This window comes from Embiotoca jacksoni, unplaced genomic scaffold (genome assembly GCF_022577435.1).
Source record: "Embiotoca jacksoni isolate LCO1_2020_lvr unplaced genomic scaffold, fEmbJac1.0.p SCAF_4, whole genome shotgun sequence".
Classification (NCBI taxonomy): domain Eukaryota; kingdom Metazoa; phylum Chordata; class Actinopteri; family Embiotocidae; genus Embiotoca; species Embiotoca jacksoni.
In genome coordinates, this window is record NW_027185392.1 from 14,707,675 (window position 1) to 14,728,272 (window position 20,598).

Sequence of the window (20,598 nt, forward strand, 5' to 3'; positions counted from 1 at the left end):
AAATCTGGTGCAAGATCATGACCTTGTTTAAAGTACATCAGGACTTCCTGAAAACAACGTCATTATCACAAAGCTCATTTTAGTCTAAATAGTTTAGAGGTATCTAAAAATAGTACAATAGGAAAATACACCTTACTCTCCAGATTTCACCAGAAAAACGTATGCTTATGCATCGATTTACATCGGATGAGCTGCTGAAAATACACAAAAACACTTATAGTCAAAGTCTGACAGTTCAACCAGTTACTGTATTTACTAATTAGCTACACTAAAAGATAAATTATGCCTCACATCAGCAACAGATGTGTTTGATACAACATTGATTTCATGTATTTTTATGTGTAGTTTACTGCTGCTGCCTAAACTCGACAAAGATGCATCCGCTAAAATTTTGTTGCTACAAAATAAAATAAACAAAGAGGGGAAACAATAGCGGGGGGTGGGGGGTCTCCGCTCTTTGTTGGTTTCTTAGTATAAAACAATATAAGAAAAATGTGTTAGTGTCAGGGCCACTACCAGTCTTCCACAACGGTATAATCCAATGGCATCAGAGCCATGTGTGTGGATTGCTGCAGTTATGGAAGTGTGGACCTACTCGTTAAAGATGAGGTCAGGGGCAAAGTAGAGCATCTGTCCATTGGTGTGTTTGTAGGAGCGCCAGCTGAGGCAAAAGGAGGACAGACACATCCATGAGTACTGGATCAGGGTGATTTGGTCCTCAATGGGCAGGCCCCGGAAACCTAACACAGAAAAACACAGGTGATGAGACAATAGTATTATCTTTAAAAGTAGCAAACAATGCCCAGACACTGCTTTAATGCATTTAGGCTTAAGCACTGACGTAATAGGTATTTATTCAGCTCGTGTGTGTGTGTGTGTCTGTACGCGTGTGTTTACCTGAGACTCTGCATTATGCACTAATCTTTGCTACAGCGTCTATATTGGTGTCAATTTATGTTTAGGCGTGATAACCACTGAGAAGTATTCACCTATTCTTGTTTTATGCTAATCCCAGAAGGCCCCCAGTTATTGGCATGTTGTCTATGGAACTCCAAAAATAGAGTCAAAAAGGGAAACTTGCCAAACTCTCAATCAAACTTTGGCAAAAGCCTCCTGTTCATGCAAAACATAGGCCAACTGAGGACACCCAAGTGACTTATTAAGGCTTAGGGACTATTTCAGTCTACAATTATGACAATCTGCCAAAAACAATCATTCATATAAAAATAATTTATGGGAAAGTAATGTCAAATTTCTGTCTTAACACTGTTTAGTCAGTTAATATCTTCTGTAAACTATTAAATTAAAGATGTGCCATTTTTGATACTTCAGATCACTTTAAAGTAACTAAACATCAGGAAAGTATGTGATAATACCACAGCTCTTAATGAGAGTCACAGACTTCCAGATATACAACATTACTGACATTATTGGTCTACATCACCCTGTGTGTTAGCCCTGCCACATCCAAATGTAAACTGGATGCAGGCGGTGGCACATCTGAAAGTCGAAGGCACTCATTTTGACCCTTCTGTCTGGCTTCTATTTATACGCCCGGATATGGCAAGCAGACACCGTGGAGGTATCAAATATTTGCAATACAGCAAATTAAACAGGCTCAAAGAGCTACCTGTGAGGCATCTTTCAATATGTCTCCCACTGACTGGCATTTTAGGGGAACTTGTTTATCCCTTGACAAACATTATATTCTTCCTGTGCTGCGGTATATATGTAAGACTTAATGAGATAGACGTTAGATCTTCTGTTCAACATAACATTTGATAACGATGATGTAAATGAGCTCTGTTTGGAAATCCTAATCTTGATTCTATTTAATGGTAGAATGGGATTCATTGCTAATCTTGTTTCAGATTTGCAGAATAATTTCCTGAGCTAATATTTAAAATTTAAATTGTGTGCCTTGACAAAACTAGCAGTGTTGCATCCTAAAAAGATCAAAAGTGAAGATGTTGGCATTTTATCTTCATTAAAACCTCAGTCCATAATTACAGTACGGACCCCCCAGAATTATTAGACTGATATATATACCACTTACCACTTTCTTTCATTCAGACATAAGTAAAACAAAAAAATTATAATTTGTAAAGAATAAAATATAACCTTATAAATGCCAAAAATTAGCAGGTTGAAATGTTCACTGTAAAATATATTCCACTGCAATACAAATATATAATTTATTGAATTTGCCAGACACTTTAATCAAATAAACTACAGCCTTTTTATTGACTTTAAAAAGCAAGTGGGAAATCATTTTCTGCATAGTACAAGGTGAAATGCTGCAACTATATCTAATAAATATAACCTTTTAAAAATGTGATTTACACATCCTTATTTCCTTTACACAAGTCTTTGGGGGCCCTGTTGAAACTCCTGACCAATTCTGGCTTAACAACCCTCTTAAAGCATGGAGACCTCAGCCCACCGCTCTGGTGGTCACTAACCTGGAAGTACTTTGGCCCACTTCACCATGCGCACCATCTGCTTTCCAGCCAGGCGGTTGAGACTGGACAGCAGGTGGTCAGTGGTGTCAGGCTGTGTGTTGTCATAGCCAGAGTACACCTCTTCAGGCTCAATCAGCTCCAACACACTGCAGATGGAGGGCGGCAGAAAAGGTGTGACCACCCCAGGCCCGTGGGGCACCAGGGCATTGGCAGCGCTGGCATTCAGCTCTTTCTCCGAGGACAGGTAACCGCCTCCAACGCCACCTGTGGCAGATTGGCTATCCTTAGAGCCCTGCAGGTCCTCGCTGACTCCCTTCAGCTTCAACTTCTTGGACTTTCGTGCTGCGGGAAACACAACACCCCCCGATTAACACAGTGTTGCTGGTGGCCTTTCTAACATTCTTAATCTGAGGTTATAATTGTGATGTGACAGATTGTGGGCATACATTTTTTTTTAGATATGTACTATACAAAAACAAACATTTATGTATGCTGCATGTATTAACCAATGTAGAGGGTTACTTTAATCTAATAGGTTACAGATTACTAGTTACCTTATTAAATATTCAATGTGTCACTGTTTTATTTACTTTATTGAAGTAATCTAATTTATTACATAACTTTACTTTGTTATTACTTTTTTAACAAATGTTTTGACAAAGCTAAAAAGTCCTAGAAAATAAATTTAAAGTAGGCCGTGTAAACCTCCCAACGGTATTCAACGCTGATTACTGTCAAACTTTTATTAAAAGTTCTTCAATACAACTTGAATTAAGGAATGTTCTGATTTTAAAGCACACCCACCAAAACAAATATATTATAAATATATGATATAACAAAAGACATCACAAATATGTAGATCACAACTGACTGCAGTAAAACTAAAATGTTCCCATAAAGTCAAAAGAAGTCTGCATTCAGGTCAACTCATTGCTAAGTGAGAAATCAATGGAGCCTGTCTAGATACAGGCAAAAAGATGCAAAGTGTCAGAATGAATTTAACATTAAATTACATTAACAAATAAACAAACAAGCAAATTAACCTAATAAATAATGCAAGTTAATATGCTTAGCTGGTATAGGTAATCAACCCCAGGTGTGTTCCTGCTCTCACAGACAGACTCCACTCACTACATGTTCAACTCATGTTTAATAATGCGGTCTATTTAGGTTAACTTTGCTTTGTCCAGTATTTTCCTCAGCCGGCGATGCTGCTACACTTCTATAAAAAACAAACAAAAAAACCCCCACTCTGCTACCACTAATGGAGCATTTCTTCAACAGCTCACTGTAAGCATAAGGCAACTACTAGTAATAGATATTATTGACGTAGTGTTTTGTCACTATTTTATTGGCTAAAAGTAAGCATGGCAGCTACCGGAGCGGTCAACATTTTCACACACGGAATTGGTTTATTGAGAAAGATTTGGAAAAAAAATAGTTTTACCATTTATTACTTATGCTTGTGTTTCACCAGGGGCCAAGTGACAAAACACTACGTCAATAATATATTATGCCACTAGTAAATGCCCTATATGCTTGATAGCATCCGGTTACTTAATATGTTTACGGTAAATAATAGATATTCTGCCATACACGTACCTGGTTAATGTTGAGCAACATGGAGTAAGATTTGAAATTCTGTCTGATCGTGTTCATAGACGAATTCAACGTCTCAAAAACAACACACGTATTTGCCTATTGGTGACTCTGTTATCGATTAGTCAGAGTGTTCACGGTGGCGAGGCTGACGTTAACTCCGTTATCCAAGACCAGCTCTAATATCACGTTTGGGCACATCGGCAGGTTTTCAGAGTCACAATCAGAATATGAAATTACTTTACTGTCATTTGAAAATCATTGCACACATCCCAGCTGCAGAAGAGGCGAGAGAAACATGTACATCCCTTTATTTACATCGCTCTGTTGGGCAAACATAATAAAGCCCATAGACTCGAAGATGATGACAGAAAAGAACACATTTACGGAAGTACTCGGCGTAACCCTCAGCAACCTGCCAGATATTTGCATACACATTAGGGGGCGGGGCCAGTCTACCGTTGGCGTAGCAATAGACTGTACGGCCCTCTATGTAAGTCTATGGCACGGCCTTTCACTTTATTGTGGTAAATGCCGCGAGCAGACAGTTTGCATCAGTGGCAAAAGAGTAGCATGCCTCCGGGGATAAGTACATACCCCTGGAGGAGGTGGTACACCACCAGAAATCGGTACATGGGACCTTACAGAAGGCGGGGTGTACTAAAAGGCGAAATGACATACCACTTACCAATTTGGGATCTTGGCTCTACTGGATCTTTCTTCGTCTGCTGAAACTACCTGTGAACGGTTGTTTTTAATCAGCTGATGCTGCTAGTTAGGTTAAAAAAACTAACGTTCCCAGCTGACTGGGACGGTGGCATCTCTTCCTGAGGATGTTTTCCTGACTTAGATGACCAACAGCTTCACCTCACCAACAAGCGGCTAATGTGACAGATCCTTTTGGCCATTTTATCATTTGTGTTTTACTACTTAAAGTATTTTGAAATGATGCTAATGTGTTGTTTCCACAGTGATTGCAGTCTGTGGTTGAAGAAGTGTTCTGATGCCTACAGAAGTAAAAGCACTAACACCGCACTGTAAAAAATACTTCACTACTAGTAAAAGTCCTGCATTCAAAACCTCACTTAAGTACAAGTATTATAAGTTTTATGTTCGGGGGTGTACCTGGGTGTGTTTGACTGTTATATGTTTTTGGATTAATATCTGTTCTGTTTTAATGTGCATTTTACTGCTGCACGTACTTAAGGTTGTTTTGACTTTGGCAACTTTATAAACTATTGGTTAGTTTAATCAACAGTAATGCATCATATTTTATGTTAAATGTTCATGGTGTCACTCTCCTGTGAGAACCACGCATCTCTAAAAAGTCAACAAGCTCAGAAAACGTTCCTGTTTCCAGCTTTGTAACAATGTATTTTTATGTTAATCCAATTTAGTTTTTAAATAGTTCCTTTAGCTTTGAGTAGTGGGACAATTTTAACATGTTATCCTTCAGTTGATCAAATTGTGAGATACATGGTTTTGACGAAGGATATGATTATTTGTACTGTGAAAAATATCCATTAACTACAGCGGTCATAGAGGAGTAAAAGGCACAATGTTTGCCTCTGAGAAGCAGTTGAGCAAAAGTATAAACTTGCACTTGTATGCAACTTTATTTTACTCAAACAGTTATACTCAAGCAAAGTACAAGTACCTAAAATGTGCACTTAAGTACAGTACTTAAGTAGATGTACTCAGTTTAATTCCACCACAGGTGACACTTTTGTCACTCAGCCTAGCTACAGAATATAACATCCAAACATCTTTGGGTTTAACTCTAGTTCCCCCATTGCACCAAGTTGGCTAAATTTTAACCACTGGTAGATTACCTTGGTAACCTGCTGTGCAGCACAATAACAACTGATTATAATTTGTGAAGGGCCCAAACGCTGACCAATCAGTTCAGTGGAAAAAAACTGTCATCATCCTACAGCATCCTGGGAGTGTTTAAAATACAGTGATAATGAAGACTTTTACATATTGGTATAGAGTAGTTGAATTATTGCACAGTTCTATGCTTAACATGTGTCTTCGTCAATTTTACAACAGAAGTGTCTACCAAATGGAGGGACAGTTTGTCAAACAAAATAACTACATAATAACTTGGGATTCCTCAACTGTCAATTGATTAGAATTAGATTGGGTAGAATAACACAAGAGTCTTTGTGATGATAATTTGCAATCATAATAATTAGCTCATCTGACAAAAAAATAACAAAACTCTTAAAATAATCTCTGCACCTATCTGCAGACACATTTTAATATTTGGAAATTATTAATAGAGTTTATACAGCTTCTTATACTATTCTACTTATATGATTATAATGTTTATAATTTACCGTGTTATATTTAACTTTTTTTCTGTTACTAAAACACAATAGACAAGTTATCTAAGACAACCAGTATCAGGTTCAGTGAGGTCAGGTTGAACTTGTAGATGATATACTACACTGGCAGTAGGAATATAAAGAAGACAATTGTCCTCTGTAGCTAATTCATTATTTAATTTTCCCTTAAACTGGCTTCAAGGCAAACTTCACAGAAAACCTTCTCCACAGATTTTATATTTATCTAACAGAAATATATTTATCCCGTCGGTTTGGAAATATGGCAGCTTTCTTTACTGGTCTTAATAGCCTAATTAGATATAAACAGCTGAGCCCTCATTCAATGGGTTACACTGCTGCTACTCAAAAATACAGCCAGCCACACTCATTGGCAACCTTAAGCTTTTATTCATGACTCATGGTCATCTGCTGCTTTTCAAAACCACGTAGCACCTCACTTGAAAGACACGTGTTTACTTTAAGTCATGTGTTTAATATTAATAAGTCAATAATTATTTTCTGTTAAATCCTGTGCTGAGCTTAGTGTATGTTCACGTGGTAGACAGTTGGTTAAAAAATATTCTCCTGTTGCCAGTTGTTGGAGGTGTATTATCAGAGGTTAACCATATGGTGGCTGTAGCCCAGGTACCACCTGCACGATTCCACATAAAGCTGCTGTCAGACAGTGTATGTAATATGGCTTTCATAATTTTGTTTGTGTCACTCCCCAGCCTCTCCTGTGCTGAGCTTAGTGTATATTTGACGGTTGTGACAGTGTTTCACATGACTGATTGAGTGACAGCAGGTGATCAACTTTAACTGATGATGTTGTGCCTAGTCTCTTACAGTGCTTAGACGCTACATTAACACTGCTGCTGCTACTCATACAGCATTTCAGAAGATCTACCTTCACCCCAGCATCTACCTGTAGACTCTTATTCCCCTCTGAGGGTGTTTATTCCCGGCACTGCCCTATCTTCTCTGTGCATTAACATTGTGTATGCTTTCAGAAAATGATGATGTCAAAGCAAAACAAATTGGGTTCTGTTAAAATTCTGTAGCAACTCAATAGTAGATGCATTTCATATTGTTGACAGAAATATGTAAGTGCAAGCCAAATTGTCCATGAAAAAGTAAGCTTTTACGAGTACACAGTGCAGAAGATGGAGCTTAAAATCCTTTTCTGGAATGGATTGAATCATAGCCCATTTATTTGTTTTTTATTGTACTGTTGGTTGTTTGGACTGGTTCTAGGATAAACTTTTTTCCCACATGTTGGATGTACCATTTAAAGCCACAGGCCTTGAACCAAATGCAAACAAAAGATTATCCTTTCCCTGCTACTCACATTTTGTCCTCATTCTGAGCAGGTCATTTTAAGTGCTCATACTCGCCGTGTAAATCTAATCGTTGACGTAGATTCAGACAACAGCTCTGCCGTTCTAGGACTCCATTCAAAACATGTAGTAGTAGTTCTTTCACAGTAGGAGTAGAGTGTTTTTTATCTTCTGAGACATTTTTCTGGACATTTAACATCCCAAAACAAGTTTTGTATTGAATTATTCTGATGTTTGATAAATCTCAACATCATTGTCACTTCATTTAGAAAGGTGTCAGGAAATATCAAATTCACAAAGTGCACTCTGGCAGGAGAGCTTCGGCTGGGTTGGTAGCTACTGCTGTGTTGGGCTCTCTGAAGCCAATTTTGATCTTTTATGTGACGTAAAGCTAGATAAAAATACTTGATCTGCCATGACAGCAGACAGTTTCAGTGCATCTCCAAATAACAGAGAGTTTATTACGTTACATTACATTTCATTTAGCTGACGCTTTTATCCAAAGCATGAGGGTACAAAAAAAAAGTTTATAAACCAGTATCCTACATACGGTAGTTTAGATAAGACCAAAGAATCTGACCAAGGTTCTGAGATTTCCCTGAGCTGTTACAATATTCAATATGCTTTTACGCAAACATTTCATTGCATATCTGAACAGATAAAATCATAAAATGTTTCAGTAGAACACATTGGAGGTATAATCTTTCAAAGGTTGGGTCAGGATTTTGAGTAGTAATTAAATCATAAAAACAATTTGGATAGTTTCTGGGATCTTAGTCTTAAAAAAATATATTTTCCCTTGTTTTAACCGGCATCTGGTAGTAATGCGCAAGAGGTGGAAGTAATGCACCTTAAGACTCTTTGCTAGCTGCCGGTAAAACGTGTGGCGCCATACTGCAAAAACGCAACGCGCAAAACTGACTACAGCTGTCAAAACGTTCTGTGTGGAACTACTTCAAAGAAATAAACAAAATTGAAGTGCAATAAGAAAATCTGCCAAGTAAAGCTAGCAGATCATAATTCTACCACAGCCATGTGCAGTCATTTTAGAGTGAAGTACCGGGCAGATTGTCCATCCACCGATTAACAATCAATATCGAGAGCTGTCATCGGATAAAGAAAATTTGATGTTAGACGTGTGCAGAGCAAAAACAACCCTCATCTCAAAGACATGCTTCCGATCAGATCTGTCAAAGGTGAGGGTTTTTGAAGTTTCATGGCATTTGTTGAGCCTGTATTTACGGCATGAATTTTCCTCTGTGTGTGTGTGTGTGTGTGTGTGTGTGCGTGCGCGCGCGCACGGTCTTCAAATAACAGTCAAATAGTACCGGTGAATATAAAATAGTACAATAGTATTTCTTCTTAAGTTGGCCATTACTAAATCTTTCAGTGCGTTTACATTTAAATTCACTGTACTGTGGGGGCATATAGAATTGAAAATCATTTGTAATTTCAATCATGCAAATGGACTGGAAACCTATCAAGTGTGCTTTTAGCTTTGTGTATGCCACTGGGACCCTGAACTGTAATATGCTAGTGGCAATAAATTAATACATTTGAATTAAAAAATATATTTTTGCCTCCGAATTCACCACTTCTCTCTCAACTACAGTGTCGTGTTGCCTCATAACACAAAACTGTAACTCGTATGCAGGCTTTGTCAGCTGGCATTGTATATAGTACTGTAGATCTACACCTACTGTAGATGCATTATGCATATTATGCTCAGATCTACTATATACACAAAAACATTGAGTGACTCAGCATCCCCGGGCTTTTTGTGACTACAGCCAGACCTACTTTTCCATATCTATCCTTTCACATAAGCAACGTGAGGCTCAGCTCAAATGTCACATCTGAGACACGTGACAGGGCAAATCTGTAACGGTGTGACTCCTCACCTCCGAGGTTCATCCCAGCCTGGAGACACTTCCGTACACGACATGCTGGACAGTTTTTCCTACGGATCTTGTCAATGATACAGTCATTCCTCCCGGCACACAGGTAGTTGTGCTGACCTACAGGAAGACAAGACACTGCGTCAGTTCGATGGGCTCCATACAGGCAGCTTTACATAGTGCAACAGGGACATTTTCACAGCAGTAAAGAAAAGACAAAGAGCAAAGGGAGAGTTAGAAGCCACTTCCTTATGTAGTAATGACAATAGCTCTTAAAATATTGCATAAAGAACTTCATTTTAGGACATGAAAGGCAGAACATGTTTTATTCCAGTGTTATATCTCTGTCTATGACTGCAATGTAGGTCAACAAGTTGAGCTGTGAAATGTCTGGCAATATCAGAGATTTCATGATTATTACTGTGAAAATGATTGAAATAGTGATTATTCCGCTCTCACCTTCCACAATGCATGACTAATAGTGTATTATACAGTAAATAGCATGGGGGTTAGTGGGATTCGCTGGAACCGGGACACTGACTGCAGTTAGACTATTCCTGACAGTGATGCTAACATGGCGAGAATCCCTCCTGCCTCCTGCCTAGCCCTTAGCTAAACCCAATGATCTCCCATTTCAGAGAGCTTCCTTCCGCTCCACTGGCTCTTCACTGTACAGCTCCTCTCCTCCTCCACTCTTCTCCTTCTCTACGCCTGTGTCTCCATCCCTCCTTTTCCACACGTCCCCCAGCCTCAGAGCACCATACGCCCACACACAGACAGGCTCATGCTCATGCACACATAGTCATTCACTCTCATACACATAGGCACACATAGGCGCGCGCACACACACACACACACACACACACACACACACACACACACACACACACACACACACACACACGTACACATACACATACATCCAAAGCTGCTCCACTTGGCAATTTAAAAAAAATACTGCAAATGTTGAATCTGCTCCCACAAAGACACACACACACACACACACACACACACACACACACACACACACACACACACACACACACACACGCACACGCACATACACAGAAATCACAGCGCGACCCAGATGGAGTGGTACAGTGTGGTGTTGTGACCCCAGTGACCCCAGCTGAGGCTAAGCTCCCTTAGGGCTTATGTTAAAAATGTGTGTACTTCTTACAAACGTGTATACGCTTGTGCACATGCAAATGTCAGTACGTCATTGCATATTAATCAATATTTTCCCGCATATTTGTTTCGTATTGTTTGCTTTTTTTTTTTTTTTTTTTTTTTTTAAGTATGTGAGATTTCTGGCATTACCTGCAATGTTTACAGTATGAGAGTTTGTGTGTTGTTTCCATGCAGTTTTCTTCAACAAGTACATTCTGTGCATTGCCTTTGTTGCATCTACAGTACAGTATTTGTATTTGTGTGTAGGACTGAGCAGAAGTTGTTTTCAGAGCTAGCAGGAGTAGTGCGCAGTGTGTCTGTCTGGCTGCTGCCAAAAGCCAAGGAACCGAGCTGCAGGAGGAGAGGCAGCAGCTGTAGCCCCACCACTATTTCTGGCTAAATCACATGACCGTTACATAAGCCCATTTTTCTTGCTCTAAAAAACAGTAAACTGCGACACAGGAAACACAACACAGCCATCCCCTTCCCCACCCCCCTTATGCACACACACACACACACACACACACACACACACACACACACACACGTGCGCGCGCGTGCACGCGTACGCGCACACACACGCATGCATATACACAACACAGACTTGCGCTTGGATAGGCCAGACCAAATAGCAATTCTGAAAACACTGGAGCCTTCTTGTCAACTGATTTGCTCATTCCCGTGAATCTTCTTAATATTTGCTCGAGTGAAATACACTTCATGAGACAGCTGAAGTTGTGGTCCATTGGTGGATATATGTGTGACTGTGTGTGTATCAGAAAGGGAGAGAATTTGTTTATTTATGCGTGTGCTCACATGCACTCCCGCAGCATGTTTACCTCTGAATATGTGCATTACTTATCAACACAGAGAGTGGTGGGGCTCATTGATCAATGTTACTTTTTCAGGTACACTGGGAAAACATCTTTTAAAAATTGAAAAAAAAAAAAAAAAAAAAAAAAAAAGTGTGTATTTTGTGAACTGAATTTGACTCATATTTGCATGTGCTTCATGTCAACATTTCTATTGATGGGTTTTTGCTGTAAATAATCAATAATGCCAAATCCTATTAATACAATATTATATGAAAAAGATCTCTTTTTCTCATACAAAATCGAAATTTGCATCTTTGTAAAAACGGTGCTGCTACAATGCACAAAGCATTGTTCATTTCATTGAATTCCTTAATGGAGTCCGCTCATGTCTGCTTTTAGCTAATGATCTCACAACCTGGCAACAACTCTATGAGTAGTCTCTATTGTCTGTCAGGTCCAGCATTTATCAGTTATCAGGACATCCTTCTGAAAAGGAAATACTCTTTCCTATTCAGCGTTAACAAGAGTAGTCTGCCCTATGGTCCTCCGGCCACAGTGGAAGATACAATACATCTGCTCTCCCAGCAAAAGAGAAACAGACATAAGACCTTTCTTAATATACAACCTTTAACCTGACATATTTAAATAGCCAGTAGACACAAGTGCTCAGACGCCCGTTTGTAAAAGTAGTCTCCCAAATACAGAAACCGACCCACATCAATTCTGCGACTGTGAATGGCATTTGGGCATTGGATGCAAATTTTGTAGTTTCTTGCTGCTTTACTGTAGACGGGAGATGGCGGATAACTAAATGACGTGCTCATGGATTATTGCCATTTAATTATTCGCTCATCAAGCATTCGGTCAGTTCTGTGATCATCGTTCATATTTTTGCAACGTAAAATTACATAGACAAAAAAGAAAAATACCTAACGACCACAAAAACAGGGCTCTCAGAAAAGCAATCGTTGTTACCACAGGGACAACAGTATGCAAATCTCTGGCTCACATCAGCATTGCCTCTCAAGCTCTTTGGACAACACACAAACAGCTGTGTTGGATGGCGCTTTACACAATTAAGTTTCCCTGTCTGGACCGTCATAAAAACAGGCTGCAAAGCTGTAAATAGAAGCTGTATGTTTTTGTTTTGTTTTGTTTTGACCAATGTCTCCTCTTTTATTATAAAGACTAAAAGTGCTAAGATTTTGCATATCTCCTGCTTTTGTATTGTACATAATGCATTGACTCAGCATTTAGGCCTCAATACTGTATTTAGAATGTGCAATATTCATCTACTCTTACCCGCCACTGTCTTACAAATAGAGTTAAAAAAACAAACAAAAAAAACAACACTTGACTCAAATAAATCATAGAGCGGTGGCAACAGCCAACTGCTTTTAGACAATAGTTTTACAACAACTATCAGGAAACTTTCATACCTCTTTCCCATTCAAAGCTGTTTTGATAACAATTTTGTGTCTATTGTTGTATTTCTCTAATTTCTGTTGAAAAAAACCAAACTGGTATTACTCAAGTAATTCCACTTAATTTGACTGGGTCTTTTGCTGTTTGTTTTTTTTCATGGACACAGGAAGAGCATCTGATATGCATCTTACGTATAATGTCACAACACTACTGTATCTTTTAAAAAACCAATCACAACTATAGACACTGGTAAAGCCCATCAGATTGGCACTGCTTATTTGGTTGAACACAAAAGGTGGAACCCTCAACGAGGTCAAAGAACAAAGGTATCACCAGGGAGCAGGAAGAGATGGTGGTCAGATTATATCCACTGAAGAGACATGCAGGTCAGCTCGGGCCGGGAGAACTGAGGTCATGGAGGAAGTACTGTGAGTTATATCATCACTTGAAGGGCTGGGTGTCTTATCAAAAATGTTCGATTCAAAACCTAGACTTCGAAACCTGAGCAATTCCTTTTTTCAAAGGTAATTTTATTAAATCCATTTCAATAAAAAAAAAAAAAAATTGCATTACACATTAGAGTACAAGTCTTTTGTTTTCATGCCGTTTAAAGGAGAGTGTAACCATGGATATTTTCTGTAATTACAATTTACAGATGTACTCTTAGCGTCTCAGCTGTAGCTAGACGCTCAAACTTACTGATCTTCACCGAGTGCCGGACATGTAAGCTGCCGGTAGATGCTAGCTGGCCAGCTGCACAGAGAAGGTTCAAGTCACTAGTCATTGCAGCCCACACAACTCAGAAAACATGTTAGTGTGGATGTGGACTAGATATCATAGTTTAGTACTGAATGACAAGTCATATTTTAACAGTAGACAATATCGAAGCAATTCTATCTGTCTTATGAGAGTATCAAAGATTGATACCCAATCACACATGGACCAAACATATGGTGTATATGTTACTTATAACACATACAATAATAGGCTTTATAAATAGTGCCAATGATGTGTGTAAACTGTAGGTTAAAATGATTAGTCATTAATTAATTAATTAACTATTCAACAGCAACCTGAATAATAAATTATTGCCATCATTTAAAGCAAAATACCCAAATTATGCTAGCTCCAGTTTCTCATTTATGGGGATGTTCTGCTTTTCTGTTTTACATCAATGTAGATTAGATACATCTATGTTGGTAGGACAAAAATAAACAATTTATTTGTTTTTGTTGAAAAGTCACCTTACAGTGTGGTAAAGTGTTATCTAAAATCATTAATTGAATAAAAACAACTGGAAGAATTGTTAATATGAAATGATCATTAGTTGCAGCTCTGACATATGGGTCTGAAGATGTTCATTTTTAAAGGATACAATGCCTATGCACCATTTAATGGCAAATGTATCTAGATTGCACTTACAGTAAGAGATCCTTGCTCAGGCTGAGCTCTCCAACCTAAATGCCTATTAGCAATGTGGGTCACACACATACTTAACAGTAAGCTTTGCAGATTTAATTTGTACCTACTGCTGTTAACCTAAATTCCTTTACTATTTTGTGATTGTGTTTGTACGCAGTTTCTGATCAAAGGATGTCTGCTGTAAGACATTTGCTGGAGAGCTGGGAGCAGGACAATACTGCTAAATGGCTTGTCTCCAGCTGTTGTTACACGAGCCTCTTCCACACACAAACTAAAGCATTCAGTCAGGCACTGGAGGGAGGCCTTCATTCCCTCAGCCTGAGGTGTAAAGCATGTGATTGGACGGCAGGGCTGCCAGTCAGAACAGAATCTGTGCGAGACGTGTCCTCAGACGACCTTTTCCACAGAGGCGGTTACGAAGAATAGGCTTTGAGATTGACACAAGCACCATGGAAACCACGACCTAGTCACATTGTAGAACAAAATGAGGCCATAACAAGGTTGACTAATGTCTCATGTCGAATATAAACTTCTCAGTTGAAAAAGAGACGACCAAAAACAGCTAGTGAGCTAAAAGCAGAGCCTAGTATTATTATGAACAGCAGACATGCCAAGCCACTGATGACATGTGAATAATAAGCCGGGGCTGAACTCTTCAAATGTGCTCCACATGGAGTCGTTTATTGAGTGCAGCTGTCTTGTATCAACAAACTTGTCTTTCGTGGAGTGGATGCAGGAGAAAAGCACATATGAATGCATTCAGCTATTTCCACATTTCATTAGCAATGACACATATTTACCAACTGTTGCTTTGTGTCATAAGGTTGTTTCCGGCAGCACGGTATAAATGTCTCTACTGAAGAATTCATTCATTTTAATAAATTCACTGCGTGTTAGGGCGTGACAGAGTCAGCAACAGCAGTACAATTGCCAAACTTGTAAGCTTCATCAAAGTTATACCCTTCTTCTATGTTTGTTTACTATACAAAAACATATCAAATGTAACAGTACAGTAATGATGTGTGAGAACTGCCATACTGTACGAAATAAACTGGATGACTTGTGAATAGGAGAGCAGGTGGAGGATTTATTTTTTCTTTCTTTTGTAAATAAGTGTCTGTGCATAGGTTCTGTGTTGTGAGTGCCTAAAGGGATAATTCTGATTGTTTGAAGTGTGGTTGTGCGATGTGCTTATCTATAGTCACTGTATTACTGCTGTAGATGGAGGTCAGCCGATCCCCAGTTTGGAGAAGCATGTAGGTTTACTGGCATGGAAGTTCATCTACTGCTTGGGGCTGTCATGTTCTAGAAACTTTAGTTGATGATCAATTGTCAGAAAAATCATTGTGATGAGCAATTTAATTGTCTCTTTTGTTCATTTTATGCCACTGGTATCAAATAAGCCTAATTATGAGTAAACAATATATATACACCCTATAAAGCTGAAGGGAAGAGGAGACATTTTCTGGCTGCAGTGCTTGGCCTTGCAACCAAGTCCATAATGTTTATGTCAACAGATGCTATGGCTTTAAACCACAGTAGAAAAAGATGGCGCAATGAGAAGATGTCATTAAAAAAGCACAAGTCAAACCTCTAATGGTGGAAAAAGACATGGAAATTGTGATGGAAATGTGACATTTCTGTTAGTTTCATCCAGCTGCTTTTATATAAATGAATGGAAACGATTCTAATGACTATGGAAAATAATTGCTGTCAGCTGAAATAATTGCTATTAGGGTGGATATGAAATAACTGTGACAGGCCTAGTACTACCGTGGAAGGGGTCAACAACAAAATACATTTTAGCCACCTAAAATAACGCCCCAGCTAAGAAAACCCATATAAGTTTAAGTATACACAATATTTCAAATATACCGCTTAACCTTGCTGATAGACATCCCCTTCCCGCAAGGAATTGAAGCCATTATATTGCTTCTTTAAAAGCCACCAGACTCCTCTGACAGAAACAGTCATTTTACATCAGAATAGATGGGAGTTGCTGGTCTACCGCTGCCTCAATCGGTTGGTTAGTTAATTTGTTTTATTATGTGACTTTGATGCAAGTTCAAATTTGAACTAAAGTGTTAAAATGCCACCAAAGTCATACAATAACGCAAACCCCACCCACTGCAGTACATAGCTTAGCTTCTGAGCTTGCAAAGCTGCCTGCTTCTCCGAACTAGAGACGTGTCGACTCTTGTCAGGTAAATACACTGACTATGGAGAAGTATCTCATACAACCCCACTTGAAAAAAGATAAACTATCCCTTTCAAGAATGAATCGGGGCCATTTTGACAAATTCCCAGCCTGAGAGTACTCAGCACCTAATTTAATATGTATATACATTTCATGGGCCCATGGTTATAAACTTTATAGTGTACAGTTGGCAGTGCCTTCTGGTAGATATAACAACATTAAGTGGAGTGAATATTTGTCCTCTGGAGGAGGACTGTAAGTGAACAGATTTTGACAGTGAAAGGCCCATATGGTCAATAGATATTCCAAACAGATGGTGGAAATGTAAACCCAAAATGTAGACTTCAAAGGATAACTGTGCCAAGGTCTAGTGAGCTTAATAAAAGAAGCTAACTAGCATGACATGTCTGATTTGGGTAAAGGGGAAACCAGACCCTCCACAATCAGAGAAGTCCATCTGATTTTTGATGACTCCAGAATGCTAACTAACTCTGTAGTAAAGGGCTGAGACAGTTAGTTGTCTAATGAGCTACAGCTGACCAAAAAGTTGTGTTCCCTGAGGCAGGCAGTGCCAAAAGAAATTAAGCATGGGCTGGATTATTCCACTTGTATAGATTCCCACTCTCTGCAGTCTTCTTTTATATCTCCCATGCCAAGTCTGAGTTTTTAACTTTGAGAGAAAAGAGGAGGAGAAGGAGGAGGAAATACTTGGAGTGGGGAGGAGTGAAACGTCTCCTCACGTCCTAACTTACACCTCTCCGACGCTCACTGCTGACACATCACTTTCCATCCCGCTCCCTGATACTTACTCCCTCTCCCAGCTCCTCCTCTCTTTATCTCCCTGTCTGTGTCTGACTTTTTCTTTGTCCTTCCTCCCCTCCTCCCTCGCTGTATCTGTTTCACTGTCCTCTATCTCTCTTCACTTTGCAAAATCCTTCTCTCACTATTTTCATCCTTTGCTTTGCTCCACCTCACCTCTCTTTTTCCACCTCAGCAGCAGCTGTGGAGGGGTCAAGTAAGGTAACAGCCCACGTCGCATACAACCTTGATGACATCACACCACTGTATTGGTTGCTGTCATAGTTTGCACAGTTGCAGTTGTTTTTGCAGAGCAAAATCAAAAGGAAAGTCCGATCAGAAACGGAGAAATATTGAATATTGGGAAAATGCGAATGTCGGGAGCATGCATAGAATTTTAAGGGCGTTACACAATCAGTGAGTCATTTTGAGTATAAACACATCATAAGAGAGACAAACAGGGATTTAGTGCTATATTTACACAGAGATGTGAGTGCTGTCCAGAGCCTCACCTGACTAGCACTCTCATGCAAAGTCAAATCTTGACCATCTGCCACCGACTCTCTGCCGGGCAGGCTTGAAGCAAGAACAACGGCATGTCTGATTCGATTACCCCAGACATATAATCCAGTTTCAAGTCTCCGCGATGACCGTGTGTAAATATTATCAAATTATACCGCTAATTTGAATGGGAATAAGTACAATTTCTCCAATGGTCAGGAAAACACCTAGAGGACTGATGACTGGCTTGCAGTCAGGCTTGCTTGTTATTTGGTTTTTCTTTTCCCTTGCCTGCACTGAGTCTGTAAGAGTGTGTTTTGCATTCACACACTCATCCGAATGAGTTAGGCCAAAGCCGCAGGCAACAGGCACAACACGAAAAGCACATTATGAGTATTGCTGATTTTCCCCAAGCTAAATATAACATAAAGGGCTGCTGCTGGAGAGACTTACCTACTAGATGTGTTTTTTTTTCTGATGTCATTCAACTCGGTTACAGTCTATAAACGTAAGGCCTGTTTTTGGTCATTTTAATGATATTTGGGGGAAAATAAATATGCATATGGTCTACTGAAATTAAATAGTAGTTTGCTGCATACATGCAACAGTGTGGTGTAAATGAAAAAAAAAAAAGCATCAACTATCAACCAATAAATGATTGGTAAAAGCACTGTATGCTGCCTTTATGGGAAGGCCAAGCTGTCTCTCCATGTGATTGTTAGAGTGAGCTCTTCAAACTCTGTTCTGTCAGGAAAAAAAAGTACAGTGAAAAATGGGACATTTACTGAAAGCAGTTATTTTAATGTTAACATTTCCCTGTTGGATAACCTGTAAGCTTGTACCACACTTGGCATAATGTTCTCCCCACAAACAACTGCAGTCTGCAGTTAAGGTAATATTTTTTTTTTTAATCTATTTAAGCAATTGTGAGAACCAGTTTTTGTGTAGTTTGAGATCAATCAGTAGTATTAGTTTTAGACACATCATGTAACTCTTCTCCAAGAGATTTTTTTTTTTTTTTTTTTTTTCATTAAATGTTCTGTTTAAGAGATGTTGGCCCAGATAATTCAATGCACTGCAATAACAGAAAACAAGAAGGCAAATGAAGAAAACACCTTCACCACCAAAGACATACAGTTGGTAGCATTTATAAAACATTGCAGATGAAACACATTCACCAATTTAAAAGCACATGACCGCATAACGAAATGTGTTTCAAATAGAGAACCACTGATGTTGACTACTCATCAATAATGTTCTCAAATTAGCAATCAAAAGAAAATGGCTCCACACCCAGCTTCACCTTTTTGCCAGTTACTTGTTCATTTTTGTGTGCTCAGAAACTCAGGTTATGTGATTTAATTTCACTGTTATGTACAACTTGCAGAATTTAGTTTTCTTGCTTTCTTGCTGGCGTTTTCTGTATTTGCCGTGCTTTTCTTATGCAACATGTGTGCTGTCAAGGAGGTCAGTGTGTTTCTTCATTTGCTTGCTGCTTTACTTATTTACAACATTCATGTATTGTCAAAGTGGTGGTGATGTTTTCTTCATGTGCTTGTGTTGTTTTTGTTTTTTTTACCCTGCACTGTTAAGTTCTCACAGCTAACCCAGAAAAAGCCCCATAAAGTCACATTGTGTTTGAACAGTGCCATACCTTCCACTGCTCTTTTGAAGAAGACTTTGCAGCTTCCACACGTCACAACACCGTAGTGACACCCTGATGCCTCGTCTCCACAAACCAGGCACACTTTAGCCGTTGAGGACGGTTGTCTGAGTGGCGAGCTGAAAGGACAAAGACACACAAGAGTTTTCAAACCAAACATAAATTAATTTTCAAAAGTCATCTACAACGCCAAGGCCTTCCTAACTGCATTACTGCCTGATACACATTGTGAAACATTCTTGGGTTTTTACAACCCACTGACAGTAGTGGTACAATGTGGCTAGCCATAAAGATGTCTGCCAACCAAGCAAGGAGGGCTTTGCACTCTTCTGATTTATAGCTTCACCATGATGACACTGACAGAATTATAGAGGCGATTATTTCAATTCAATAAGCAGAGAGACACAGAGCAGGATGTCAAATTTAAGTAGGATCCAAAACACTTGTTCCTTCCCCGGCATGAAATGTGTGAGGCATTGGAACATTTGTTGAGTGGTGGACTCAAATTATGAAAACCATGGTGGAGCAAAATTCCATATACTAATACGAGCTCCATAACCAGTTCAGCGTCAAAGATCAAAGGTGTGAATCAGAATTGACAAGTGCTGTGCTGTGAGTAGCATGGCATGTTGTTGTTATTTACGCAGACCCACAACCAACAGGCAAGGCAACAGAATTGATGACAGTCTGCTGCATTTCTGCCTGATCCAAGACATCGTTTACTCTGGCATCATTTACTTCTGTCACCACGGACTGATTCCTACAATTACATGGCCATTAAAGCTCAGGAGGAAGAATATGTTCTTTCTGATGTTCTTGCAAGTGAGACTGTGTGGGTCATGGTGATAGGAGTCAAAGGTCAAAGCCAATGTATGATGTCTGTAAATAATCTATTACAAATCGAGGTACTTAAACTTGCAGCGCAGAACTTTTGTCTCCCTCTTCAGCTAATGAGAGTAGTTTATGCTTACGTCGTAGACT

General features: G+C 39.2%; 1 protein-coding gene across 1 annotated transcript in view; it reads right to left on the reverse strand.

The window, feature by feature from the left end:
* nr3c2 (nuclear receptor subfamily 3, group C, member 2) overlaps positions 1–20,598 on the reverse strand; it is a 79,877-nt gene that overhangs the window by 17,335 nt on the left and 41,944 nt on the right. The window contains exons 3-6 of the mRNA XM_069168055.1: positions 19,609–19,736; positions 9,630–9,746; positions 2,463–2,804; positions 596–740 (exon numbers count right to left, since the gene is read on the reverse strand). Of these exons, the coding sequence (XP_069024156.1) occupies positions 596–740; positions 2,463–2,804; positions 9,630–9,746; positions 19,609–19,736 (732 nt within the window). The remainder of the gene's footprint in view (positions 1–595; positions 741–2,462; positions 2,805–9,629; positions 9,747–19,608; positions 19,737–20,598) is intronic.